This window comes from Castor canadensis, chromosome 11 (assembly GCF_047511655.1).
Source record: "Castor canadensis chromosome 11, mCasCan1.hap1v2, whole genome shotgun sequence".
NCBI lineage: Eukaryota > Metazoa > Chordata > Mammalia > Rodentia > Castoridae > Castor > Castor canadensis.
The window spans coordinates 27,520,398-27,533,610 of record NC_133396.1 but is presented as its reverse complement, the minus strand read 5'-3'; the positions used below and the strand labels follow the sequence as shown (position 1 = coordinate 27,533,610).

At 41.5% G+C, this 13,213-nt stretch overlaps 1 protein-coding gene across 10 annotated transcripts in view; it reads left to right on the top strand.

Moving 5' to 3' along the window:
• The first annotated feature begins 2,915 nt into the window (after nt 1–2,915).
• Spag9 (sperm associated antigen 9) overlaps nt 2,916–13,213 on the top strand; it is a 125,700-nt gene continuing 115,402 nt past the window's right edge. For 4 of the 10 annotated variants that reach the window (XM_074046056.1, XM_074046055.1, XM_074046054.1 and 1 more), the window contains exon 1: nt 2,918–3,314. In XM_074046056.1, coding sequence (XP_073902157.1) covers nt 3,012–3,314 — 303 coding nt within the window. In that variant the 5' untranslated portion in view covers nt 2,918–3,011. Of the gene's footprint in view, nt 3,315–13,213 lie in introns of all 10 variants that reach the window. The other 6 variants (XM_074046053.1, XM_074046052.1, XM_074046058.1 and 3 more) reach the window with 4 other exon arrangements.

The following is a 13,213-nucleotide window of genomic DNA, read 5'->3' as shown; positions in this document are numbered from 1 at the left end:
AATTGGCATTTTAGAAAAATTAGACACTTTCGTCTCACCTCCAATCCTTTCCAAGCATGACTGTTAATGAATTTGTCAAAATAATTTCTTTACTGGAAAAATCAGCAAGTCTTTCTAAGGAAAAACTGAGGACTCAGAAAAAATACTCTGGCACTCAAGAGCCTAAAATTCTGTAGCTAGAATGCCTCTCCAAACATTTTCTAGTTCATTTTCTAGAAGAATTACTTGTCTTTCATACCACCATTATGAACTTTTTTTTTCTTTTGAGGTCCTGGTGTTTTGAACTCAGGGATATAGGCTTGTTAGGCAGGTGCTCTACCACTTGAGCCACTCTCCCAACCCTTCATAACAAATCCATCCAGAGCTCCAGGAGCCCTTTCTTCCTCTTCCCTTTTCACTGACTCCCCAGAGAAAATGGATTCATATAGAAGTAACTGTTACAGTTCTAACAGGCAGGAAAAAAACAACAGGACTAGTAATTTCAGCCTTCCAGTGATTATAGTTATTGTGCTAGGAAGAAACTCCTCCCTTCCTGATCTCATCAACTCCTCCCTCCTACTGCTCCCATTACTGTCCTCAGTATTTTTAAAGAACAAGGAATCTCTTGAAATGGAATTTCCTTCCTTTTAGGAATCAAAAGTAAACACTCTAAAGGCCACAATGTGACCTGGTTTTCCTTGATAACTCTTAGTCATTAATGATAATGTCAGTGGGGGGGGGTTAGAGGTGGGTGCTAGGATCCTATTCAGCCAGTTGAGTGTAAGAGAGGTATTATCACCTACATTATTAGGAACTAACTAATGGGATTCAATTTTAAGGCCAAGGCTTTTATCTGTTAGTACCACCTACAAAGAAGACTCAGGATTTCAGAATGGCAGGAAATATTTACAGATTCTCTAATAAATCCCTTTATTATACAGACGAAAATACTAAAGCTCATTGCCCTTATTTCAGTGAACTGCTCTCAGTAGGTACTCAGTAACTATTTGGTTTTGATTCTGGCCTAAGTTGTTCAAAATGACAAGTTCATACTGGAATACAAGGTTCTCAACTTCAAAACAATTTTCTTTCCATTCTATCATACCAAATTATGTGCTTCTATTGCATCTACTTATTATAGCCAAATATTTTACTTAATTTATTTTTTAGCAGCCTTATTGAGATATAGTTCACATACCATACATACCATACAATCTACATGAAAGATATACTGCCTTTTAGTATATTGACAGAGTTGTGTATTCATTTCAATTTTACAGCCTTTTCATTATCCCCAAAAGAAACGCTATACCCATTAGCAGTCACTCCCATTTTCCTCATCCCATCCCCAAACCAATAGACGTTTTTTCTCTAAATTTTCTGATGTGTATAATATTGCCTTACGTTTTCCTGCTGTTCTGATTTCCAGGAAAAGAGGTACCTTTCTGTACAGATTGAGTGGCAGCTCTCAGAAAGACAAAAGAGAAAGATTCATAGCAAGCATTTTTCTGGTTTTCAAAGGTGAAGTTAAGAAGGGAAAGGACATGATATTTGGGGCTTGTATCCAACGAGTTGGTAGACATTCCTATAACCCAGACATACACACTAACAATGTAAGAGTGGGTGTGGGGCGAGGGTGAGAAAAGGAGTGGCACAGGCACAAATTCAGTATTTTCTCCTTTGTGCTTCTGAGTTTACAGGCTGACACTCAACTTTCATACTTTTTGTTGGTTTCCAGTAAGGTCTAGAGAGGAAGACTTTGGGGGACAAACTTGAGCTTGTAAACACCGAGTTGAGGATATTTACGATCACAGGAGGAGGCCGATTTCCCCACTAACCCCTGTTTGACCCAAATCCTGCCTTTCTACTCTTAGATGAATTAGTGGCACAGGGAAGGGACTTTTGGGGAGTGTCATCCGCCCCATTTGAGGATGCTAGATGAGAACATTAGGAAGCGATCCTGGACTCAGCCCGCCCTAAACTGAGGTGCTGTGACATTCCCCACAAGTGACGCACACCCAGGCGGCGACTTCACACATCATGGGACTTATTCACTCCAGTGACTCCACCCCTTTCCTTTCTCATCCTCCCACTTACCCGCTCCGCCTCCTTTCAAGACCCAGTGAGAGGAAGTGGCTGCAGTCTAGAAGTGCTTCTCTCAAGTGGGCCAGGAGCGGAGAAACTCAGTGTTTGGGAAAATGCAAGATGTGGTGTTTCGGTTTCACCCTTCCTCAGAATGCCTTACACTTCCTGTTTTTAGACCATCCTTACTCTTCTCTAACCTCACACAGTCCTATCCTACTTGAGATCACTTTATTCCTTAGGCAGTCCCTTTCTTTATGATTGTTTCCTTTCCCCCTCTGTTTTCCATTTTTGAGTCCGGAATTCTTTATTAGAACTGGCTGGCTCGGCCTCTTTCCTGTTCTAGCTATGTGACCTTGAGTGAACCACAACTTTCCCGGGCCTAGTTTGTGAATCGGAAGCCAAACGTCTACGGCACCACGCCTTTTGTGATGATTTAAAAAGAAAGTGCTTTGTGAGGTGCAGAAAAGCAGTGGAAGTGTTAGCTGTGTCAGTCCTGGATGGTTAGTCACTCTTCCAAAACCCTCCCCTTTCCTTTGGAATCGCCCCGCAAATCCGGCCTCCGGCTGACACTTCTAACACATCTCTTTTTCCCATTGGCGTCGCGCCTGTAGCGTGGCGCACAGAGTTGACGCCACCGCCTGCCTTTGCCAGCGCACGCTGACGCAAGCCCCGCCCCCGGCCGCGCCTGGCCTCCCGCGGGGCCCCGCCCACCAAGCCGACGCGGCGCCGACCCCGCCCCGCGGGTGACGTGTAGCGCGCGCGGCCCGGCCGCCCCGGCAGTTGGTGCAGCGGCGGTTGTGGTGAGTGCGCTCACCCCACCCCTCCCCTCCTCAGGCCCCCGGCCCCCACCCGCCGGGCCCAGCCCCAGCCGCAGCCGGGCCCGTCCCGTGCGGGCCCGTGCAGTCCCTCAGCCGGAGACGCCCCGGGCCGCCCGCCCGCCCGCCACCATGGAGCTGGAGGACGGTGTGGTGTATCAGGAGGAGCCCGGTGGCTCCGGGGCCGTGATGTCGGAGCGGGTGTCCGGCCTGGCCGGCTCCATCTACCGCGAGTTCGAGCGACTCATCGGGCGCTACGACGAGGAGGTGGTCAAGGAGCTGATGCCACTGGTGGTGGCGGTGCTGGAGAACCTAGACTCTGTGTTCGCGCAGGACCAAGAGCACCAGGTGGAGCTGGAGCTGCTGCGGGACGACAACGAGCAGCTCATCACCCAGTACGAGCGGGAGAAGGCGCTGCGCAAGCACGCCGAGGAGGTGAGGGTCGGCCGGCGGCGGGGGCGGGGGCTGGGGCTTGGGGGTCGCGGCCCAGCCAGGGACGTGAGGCGCGCCCGGCCTCCTGGAGGGCGGGCCTGAAGCCAGGGCCCCGGGCCGAGCCCGACGGCCTCGCGGGACCCCGGCATCCCGGGACCCGGCCGGCCGGCGCTGGAAGCCGAGTAGTCCAGTGACTATCCCGGAGAGAGGGGGAGTCAGGTGGGCTCAGGGCCCGGGGAGGAAGCGACAGCCTGGCACGAGGGCACCTGGGCTTGGCTGAGGGCGGAGACTTGAGGGTGTCTGGTTGCTTCTCGTTGTTTTGGGAAGTTTCCGACCACCGCAGCATAGTCGGATGGCGGCTCAAACTTTTACCATTGGGGAGGGGGGGCACGTCTGTCCTGTGTATGTCAGTCCCGCTGGTTCCAGTACCTTTCCAGGAGGTAGCTACCGCTTTGGGAAGTTAGCGATCTCCCTCTTTCGGTCAGTTTCTTCTTGACGTTTTAATCCTTTTGAGAAAGAGGTCTTATTTTTTTGTCCTATGAGCCTTGCTTAACACTTTGTCAACCATTTAGATGTCGAATAGCAATCCCCAGTAAGTACATAGAACATACACTATTTTATTTCACTGGTGTTGCACACCAAGGCATTTCTCTGTATCAGGTGGTAACCTTGGACAGTTCCCTTCAAAAACCCTCTATTCATGAAGGTGGGGTGGGGAGGCTGAGTAGGTGTCGGTGACGTTGCAGCACTTTTCCTGAGTTTGCTTTGCATACTGCAGTTTACAAGTGCATTTGGCTGTCTGTTAACTCGAGCAGCTGAGCAGTGACCTCGTGCTCTAACCCAGAGTCCCAACCTTTTGGAGCTCTTGGATGCAAATGATAGGTCCTTGGCTTCTTGAAAGTCCAGGATTTTAGCTTTAGGGCTGTGTTGGCGTTATTCTGTGGAACCTGTCTGAGGCAGGTGGAATGACCCATTTGTCTATGTTTCCCAGACACCTAGCTCACCTAGCTAAATACATGGTGATTGAAGGAGCCTAAATAATTATCAAAGAAACCACACTTGGGGTTGGGGATTTAGCTCAGTGGAAGAACGCTTGCCTGGCAAGTGCAAGGCCCTGAGTTCGGTCCCCAGCACCAAAAAAAAAAGAACCCACACTTTATTTTTCAAAAGTACTTTAAAAGTTTATAGGACATGAAATCTCTCTTTTCTTAAATATAGCTATATCTATGTACATAAATATTACACACACATATTTGGCAGCACTGGGATATGAACTCAGGACCTTGCACTTGCTAGGCAGGCGCTCTACCACTTGAGGCACACTGCCAGCAGACGTGAGAGCTCTTGAGTAGCTCATTTCCTAATATTAAATAGTAACACCATTTAAACTTTTGGTTTTGTTTTGTCATGTGTACTTTGCATCCAGTTAAATAGTTCTTTTCTTTCTTTGTTTTAGCTTGATTATAGTGATGATTTTTAGTTCTGATTTTGTGGTCTCTTTGTCTCAATGGAATGACATTGAATTGGCCAAACAAAATCCATTATTTCAAGAATATTTCCAAGCGTATAGGGAGGAAAGTGTTGGAAAAACAAAGATAGGATCACAATTTCCACTAGTTTTTTGGCACTGTTTATAGAACAGGTCAAGTGCTATTTCTGAGATGGTTTGTGGCTTGTTCATGCTGGTACAGGCCCTTGCCAGTGTATAGATGTATATGGAAGAGACTAGGGAAATTAACCACATAAATACACAGGTGAGAAGAAGGCCCAGCGTGACCTATTGCTTCTGATAAAGGAAATGCTCCCTCCAGCCTTAAGCTCCTGTCATTCTATGTCAACATGGGCAAAATGCCAAGGTCACACGTGCCAAGAGAACTGTCTGCCACAGGTTGCAGAATCAGAAGATAAAACGAACTGCTAGGCTGTTGGTTTTATATTTCTTAAGTAAACCGACTTTTTAAAAATAGATTATCCGGGGCTGGTGGTGTGGCTGAAGTGATGGAGCATCTGCCTAGCAAGTGCAAGGCCTTAAGTTCAAACCCAAAAAGAAAAAAAAAAAAAAAGATTATTCAGTGAGTTTCTCTGTAGTTTATACTTTTTCAATCACATCTGTAAAATCTCCTAATGAAACCTTTGGGCAAAGGGTCATGACCTGAGAATTGAGAACATTGATGAGAAATGCTATATGAGTTGACTCCCAGACTACAAACGTAAGACCACTTCATCATCAGTGCTCATGGAAGATCATAAACCAAGTTTTGCCTCTACCTTGAAGTCCACTTTTTAACCTAATTTGCGAGAGTGAATTCTGTTTAACTTTATGTGTTTTGTGTGTTTAACATGGAGGCTAAGGGACTACTATCATAGCAAAAGTGCCTCAGGGAGAGTATTTACAGCAAAAATAATTTGAAAATGTGGAAACTGTCCATCATTAGAGTGTAAAGTAAATTCTGAGCATCTTTGTGGAAATTTAGAAGGGCATGTAAATGATGAGAATGTTTTAGGAGCCTGTGGAGTGCTATAATCTCTTGCTTGCAGAAATTGTCACTGAGGAGGAAGTTTAACCTGTTATAATGATAGTACTTAATTTGAATATGCTTTTTCTTTCCTTTTATTTGAATTTTTGTATTGAGTTAGTTTTGTTTTAGTGATTCTTTAAAAATATCTTAGGGAGCTGGGTGCAGTGGTTCACTTCTGTAATCCCAGCTTCTGTTCAGGTGAAGATCAGGAGGATTGTGGTTTAGGCCAACCTGGGCAAAAAATTTTCAAGACCTCATATCAACCAATAAAAAGCTGGGATGGTGGTGTGTACCTGTCATACCTCCCAGCTCTGTTGGAAGCATAAATAGGAGGATTGAGGTTTAGATATAAATGTGAGACTCTATTTGAAAAATAACTAAGCAAAAAGGGCTGAGGGGTGTGGTAGAATGTCTGCCTAGCATTCCAGAGGCCTTGGATTCAATTCCAGCACTGCAAAAGAAAAAAAAAAAAAAAACCAAACCCAAAAAACAATGCTTGTGTAAAGGAGGGCTGATGTTTAGATAGATTTACACCAATTTCAAATGCTGATCAAAAAAATTGGTTGGCTGGGCATGAGTATCCTAGATACTCAGGAGTCAGAGTTCAGGAGGATTATGGTTGGAAGGCAACTCCAGGCAAATAGTTCGTGAGACCCTACCTCAAAAAAACCCTTCACACAAAAGGGCTGGTAGAGTAACTCAAGGTGCAGGCCCTGAATTACAGCCCCAGTACCACAAAAAAAAAAAAAAAAAAAAAAAAAAAAATTGGTTACCTCTCTACCCACCACTCTCTCTTTGGGCTTGAATCTTTCTTTTTCTTAACTAAACCCTGTGGGATGCCTTTGCTCTTGTTGCTCCCTTGTCCCATAGTGTCTTATCTCAGAGATTCACCAGGTCTTCACTTCCCTTCTCCCTCTTCTCCCATCCCCTTCCCTCCTCTTCCCTCCCCTCCTCTCCTTCCTTCTTCCTGCTCCTTCCCTTTCTTTTCTCTTTCTCTTTTTTTTTTGAGGTGGAGTCTTGCTATGTAGCTCAGGCTGGCCTTGAACTCCTGACCCACCACCATGATCAGCTAGCTCCCTACTTTCTGTTCAGTTTAAATTTTGTTTTTTCAGCAAGACTTTTCTGTCTATTCTATCTAAGTCATGTGAATCCATTGAATAATTTATTTTTAAATTAGTGGTTTTTTTGGGAGGAGGGTCAGTTGTGATGGTGCACATTGTAATGCAAGCATTCAGGAAGCTTGAGGCAGGAGGATTATGATTTTGAGATCAACCTGAACAACATAGGAAGACCCTGTCTCAAAAAAAAGAAAAAAGAAACAGAAGTTATATTTTGATGGTACTGGGGTTTGAACTCAGGGCCTTATGCTTGCCAAGTAAGTGCTCTACCAGTTGAACGAGGTATCCAAGCCCAAGATAGTTTTTGTTTGTTTGTTTGTTTGTTTGTTTTGTAGTACAGGGGTTTGAACTCAGGGCCTACACCTTGAGCTACTCCGCCAGCCCTTTTTTGTGTTGGGTTTTTTCCGAGATAGGGTCCGGTAAACTATTTGCCCGGGATGGCATCCAGCCGAGATCCTACTGATCTCTGCCTCCTGAGTAGCTAGAATTACAGGCATGACTCACCAGTGCCTGGCAGGATATTGGTTTCTACAGTTTTTTTTTTTTTTTTTTTTGGTGGTATTGGGGTTTGAACTCAGGACCTCATGCTTGCTAGGCAGGCACTCTGCCTCCTGAGCCAATCCGTCAGCAAGATAGTGGTTTTTAATAGTAGAAGTCCAGGAGTCAGTAGCTCATGCCTGTAATCCTAGCTACTCAGGAGGATCGCAGCTTGAAGCCAGCCCAGGCAAATAGTTCTGTGAGACCTTATCTTGAAAAAACAAAAAAAAGGGCTGGTGGAGTGGCTCAAGATATAGGCCCTGAATTCAAGCCCCAGTACTGCCAAAAAAAAAAAAAAGAAAAGAAAAAGTGAGGATAGAAAATGATCTGAAGAGAGATATTATTCCTGGTATAATATGTTGTGTAAATTCTGACTTAGGGGTGGGGCTTGAGAATAGTGTCTTGCAATGTAGTATAGGCTGGCCTGGAACTCACCATGTAACCTTGGTTGACCTCAAAATCATGATCCTCCTGCATCTGCCTCCCAAGTGCTGTAGTACCATACATGGCCAAATTCTGATTCTTTTAAGAGACATGATTTAGCTGGGTGTCACGGTACACCTATAATTCTAGCAGTAGGGAGGCTGAAGCAGGAGGATTTCTGAAAGTTCCAGTCCACAGTCTGGGCTACATAACAATACCCTGTCTCTTAAAAAAAACATGATTTGCTTTAATTTTAAAGAGAATGTACCCCAACCCTGAAAAATAAAGAAAGCTTCTTGAGTAGTAAGTACATGAGTTAACCTTTTTTCTTTGGAATTTGGCTGCAAGCAAGTCATCATGGGCCCTGTTCCTTGTTTTCTGAGGGAGCATTTATTTAGCATCACTGGGTAGAGGGAGATTTCACATAAAAATGAGTATGTATCATCTTCATCCTCTTTTCTCTCCTTTTGTGAGAAAAGCATATATGAAGAGAGTATCTTTGCTGAGAACAAGATTTGTAATTATGTGATTTTTGTGGATTTTGTGACTGCTTTTTTGTGGCTTTTTGCTTTAAAAATTAGGACGATTAAATACAGAAGTGAGAGATTCTACTGAGAATTAGTCCTTTTTTTTTTTTTTGCAGTACTGAGATTTGAACTCAGGGCTTACACCTTGAGCCACACCACCAGCACTTTTTCATGATGGGTTTTTTTTTCAAGATAGGGTCTCATGAACTATTTGCCCAGGCTGATTTCGAACTGCAGTCCTGATCTCTGCCTCCTGAGTAGCTAGGATTACAGGCGTGAAGCCATGGTGCCGACTCTACTGACAGTTATGGTGCCGACTCTACTGACAGTTATTCTATATTAGTTCCCCCCCAGTGAATCAGCACTTAAACCAGCAACAAAATTGCTTAATATGAAGACTTTAATCCTATTGTTATCTTTGGAAGTATATGAACATGGGAATAATAGGCAGGTCCCCCATTGTATAGGCACTGACATTCAGTGCTCTAGTTTGATGTTACAGTTCTCATTTATTCATAAAAAATATCTTAAGTCAAAACTCCTGAGGAAAATACATTTTAAAAAGAAAAACAAAAATGTTCAGGAAGTTAATTTTGATTTGTTTGCAAGATAATTTACTGTGATAGTTAAATTAACCTCCTTAATAAGTACTTATGATGATGTCTGAGTTTTGTGACTTATCAAGTGACAAGAGTGAAGGAGTAATTTCGTACATTCATTAAGCTAAAATTGTTGATAATTACTATTAAGGATTAAGAAAAGTAAAAAGCAGAAATACACTTTTACTTTAACATTGTTTATTTTGTACTTTCAGCACAATCACTTATTTTAAGTAGTAATTATTACTTGTTCAGATTTTCTAGTGGGGAGAAGACTGGGTTTGAATTCAGGGCTTCATGCTTGCAAAACAGACATTCTACTGATTGATCCACACTTCCAGTCCATTTTGCTCTGCTTATTTTGGAGATGTGGTCTCAGGAACTGTTTGCTGCGTCTGACCTCAAACTGAGATCCTCCTGATCTCAGCCTCCCAATTAGCTGGAATTACAGGCATGCACCTGGCGTGTTCTTCAGTTTTTTAGCCTTAATTCTGTCAACTCTAGTACCAAAGGAGTTTTACTTCGCTGTGATGTAGATTTGATTTTGCTAAAAGTGGAGATGCAAGTGAGGGCACTTTAGTCATGTGCCAGTTACCTGCCAGTATGAAAGAATGAAGTTATTGGTCCATAGTGTGTTGACATTTGGCATCACACATGTTTGGGGAAACATAGTTCTTATTAAACTGGTTTTAAAATGAAGCTCTTCTGTGGTACCAGCAGTGGTTTTTCAAAACTTGTATCTTTCAGTATCTTCAGTGGACCACATGTTTTTGGTTCAAGAATTGACTCAAGTACTGACTTCACTTCTCTATTGATTCTGTTTGAGAAAGGGTCAGTGGCATAATTTTATTCACTTAAATTTGAGTTTTTTAAAAGCTGGGTGTGGTGGCATGTACCTGTCATCCCACCTACTTGGGAAGTGTATATAGGAGGATCAAGGTCCAGATCTGCCTGGGCATAAGTGAAAGCCACTATGTGAAAAATAACTAAAGCAAAAAGGGCTTGGGGTGTGACTCAAGAGGTAGAGCGTCTGCCTAGCAAGTGCAAGGTCCTGAGTTCAAACCCAGTACTGCATAATAAATAAATAAACAAATAAATGAGAATTTTTGAATGCTCAGAATACATTTTGGTGCTTCATTGATCTCTGTATTACCTAAATTATTTGTGCATAATGCCAGTACATTTAAAAATACACTTCAAATTTCCAAAAACACGTTTCTTAAAAACAAAAGAAGCCTTTTTTGCCCTTGCTGAATGATTTGAATTAGCTACCCACTGCCCATAGTCAGACTTGAAGCCTTCAAGCACTTTCTGAAATGAACAAACTTCTTTTTCTTTCTCTTCCTCCCTCCTTCCCTTCAGTCCCTTCTCCCTTACTATGTAGCCCAGGCTGGCCTTGAACCTATGACCCTCCTGGAGTGTCAGCCTCCCAAGTGCTGGAATTATAGGCATGAACCACCATGCTTAGTGACATGCATTAAAGTAAAAAAGATAATACAGATTGGATATGGTACCTAACTAGATTAAGTACCGCTAATCATAGAGGGTGGATTAATCGCGTGAGGACTAGTGACTAGATTGCTGGAGCGTGTGCTACAGGTCACTCATCCAATTCTGTGCTTGAGACTAGGAGGTTCCTGCTTTCTAGGATCCTCAGTTTACCTTTATCTATAGGCTGCTTACTTCAGAAATAAGGTTTAGAGAAGAACTGGTATGAGAGCCCGGCCAAATTTGTTCTTTTGTTTTGTTGACTAATGGCTGAATTATTTTGAAAACACCTTTTTTGCTATGTTCAGCACTCATAATGAATACAGCTGTTACCTAAATAAATTTTTAGATTGAGGTCAGAAATAATAATTTATGTAAGTTATTAAAAAAGCTGCTGAGATTTAGAAATGTATGTGTATGAATTCTATTTTATATTATGAAATCTTGGCTTGTGATAGTTACTGGTCAGAATACAGAACTGTGTTTTACTTTCTTAGGAATTCCATTGTTTGTAGTTTGGCACAATAGGTGCACTCAAAAATGTTTGAACTGAATCATGGGATTTTATTTAACAGTAGGGAAGTTTGAAGTTTAGGTATAGAATCTTATTAGGAAATTTAAAATACTAGGTTTTTTTTTTTTTAACGTCAATAAACCTTTTCAGTCATTTGCCCTATCTTGATTTTTATTAGGAAAATTTTCAAACATAAACTAAAAATTAAATTACATTGAAATTAAATTTTCAATGTAAAAATACGTTGATCGTCTGTATATTCACTATCTAGATTCAGTTGTTTGTATGTGTGGGTGTGAATGTGTACATATCCATACCTCCATACAAGTATAAACACATATTTTAAAATTGTTGAACTGCTTCAAAGTAAACTACAGATGTTATAACATTTCACCCCTCAGTATTTAACACTGTTACTACCTAAGAAATGAGAACGCTATTCCATATAACTACGATATTATTTACATTTGGGAACATTTTCTAACATTATCTGTTTCATTTGAACTAATTAAATTGTTAGCCCAGGCTGGCTGTAGAATCTTGATTTTCCTGCTTCCACCTCCTGCTTTGCTAGGATTACAGGGGTGACAATAAATATCACTATGCCCAGCTTGAATTAATTTTTGAGAGCATGGTATATGTCAGTTACGGAGATAAGTAAGTTTTTAATTTTATTATGAATTAATGTAGCTCACCTGAAAAGGAGGAAATGATTACAATTTAGCTACTTTTTCATAAGAAATCTAAATTAGATATAAAACTGAATTAAAATTACTTTTTATAGTTATAGTATAAAAAAGTGGTTTTTTCACCTTTTGAAATTTCAAGATACAGAAGGTGAAAAAATGACTAATGTTTTTGCTAGTAACTCTGTATTTCTTTACTTTTTTTTTTTTTTTTTCTTTTGGTGCTGGGGATTGAACTCTCATGCCTGTTAGCAAACACTCTACCACTTGAACCATGCCTCCAACCCCATAATCCTTTGTTTTTCTTTTTCTTTCTAACTAAGTTGGTTTTATTTTATTTTTATTATTATTATTATTATCATGATGTTGTACTGGGGGTACCTTATTACATTTACAAAAGTTCTTACAATATATCATAGTTGAATTCACTCCCTCCATCATTCTCCTAAAGGTGAATTCACTCCCTTCCTGCATTCCTGGAATAGTTTCAACATGTCTCATTTTCCCATTTTCATACATGAGTACATAATATTTCTACTACATTCACCCTCCCATTTGTTTATGACTACTTGCCTGTTCCAAGGGTTACAAAGTCTGAGAAAATGTTTTAATTGTAATTTAAGATCCTCTTGATAAGTTTTTCTCCAGGAGATAGGTCTAGAATTTTTGTGATTCTGGATTCTTACTGCCTTATTGATTGATTGATTGATTGATTGATTGATTGCAGTGCTGGGGGTTGAACTTTGGGCCTAGCTATAACCTAGCTCTGTCTGTCTTGCCTTTTTAAATGTCCTTTGCTCTTCCTGCATTGCTTTTTTTTGGGGGGGGGTTGGTAATACTGGGTATTAAATTCAGGAACTCAAGCCTGGCACTTGCTAAGCAAGCACTCTACCACTTGAGCCACACTCCAGTCCTTTCTGCATTGTTTTGAAAGACTGGAAGGAACTCCACATTCTAGTTTACCCTATCCCATTTCCACAGGTAGACAGAAAGATAAACACAGTGATGTTAAGAAAGAACAAATATTTATTGAACTCGGCACTGTTCTAGGCTCTGAGGATGTAGCCACAAACAAAACAGACAAGGAAGGTAGCCTGTGATTTCTTGGAATTTATGTTGTGATGATAAAGAGTAAACAAAAATAGTAGATTTTAGAGTATGATAAATGCCATTCAGGAAATAAATAGGGTGATGAGATGAAAAGAAGGAGGCACTTTAGATGGAACAAACAAGCTTATAAAAGGTTAATTCAACCATGCAGCAGTGTCAGAAGAAAATTACTTAGGTCTGAAATTTAGGTATTTGTATTCAGAATTTTTTCTCATTCTAGAAAATTCTGGAGAGCATGTAGGTCGTAGGTCTCATAAATGGGTTTCTTCGTTTGATCTTATTCTGTCTTATACTTCTCAGTATAACTCTTGGCAACTCCTTTCATTGAGGATTATTATTATTATTTTGCAGTGCTGAGGACTGAATCTAAGGCATTGCACC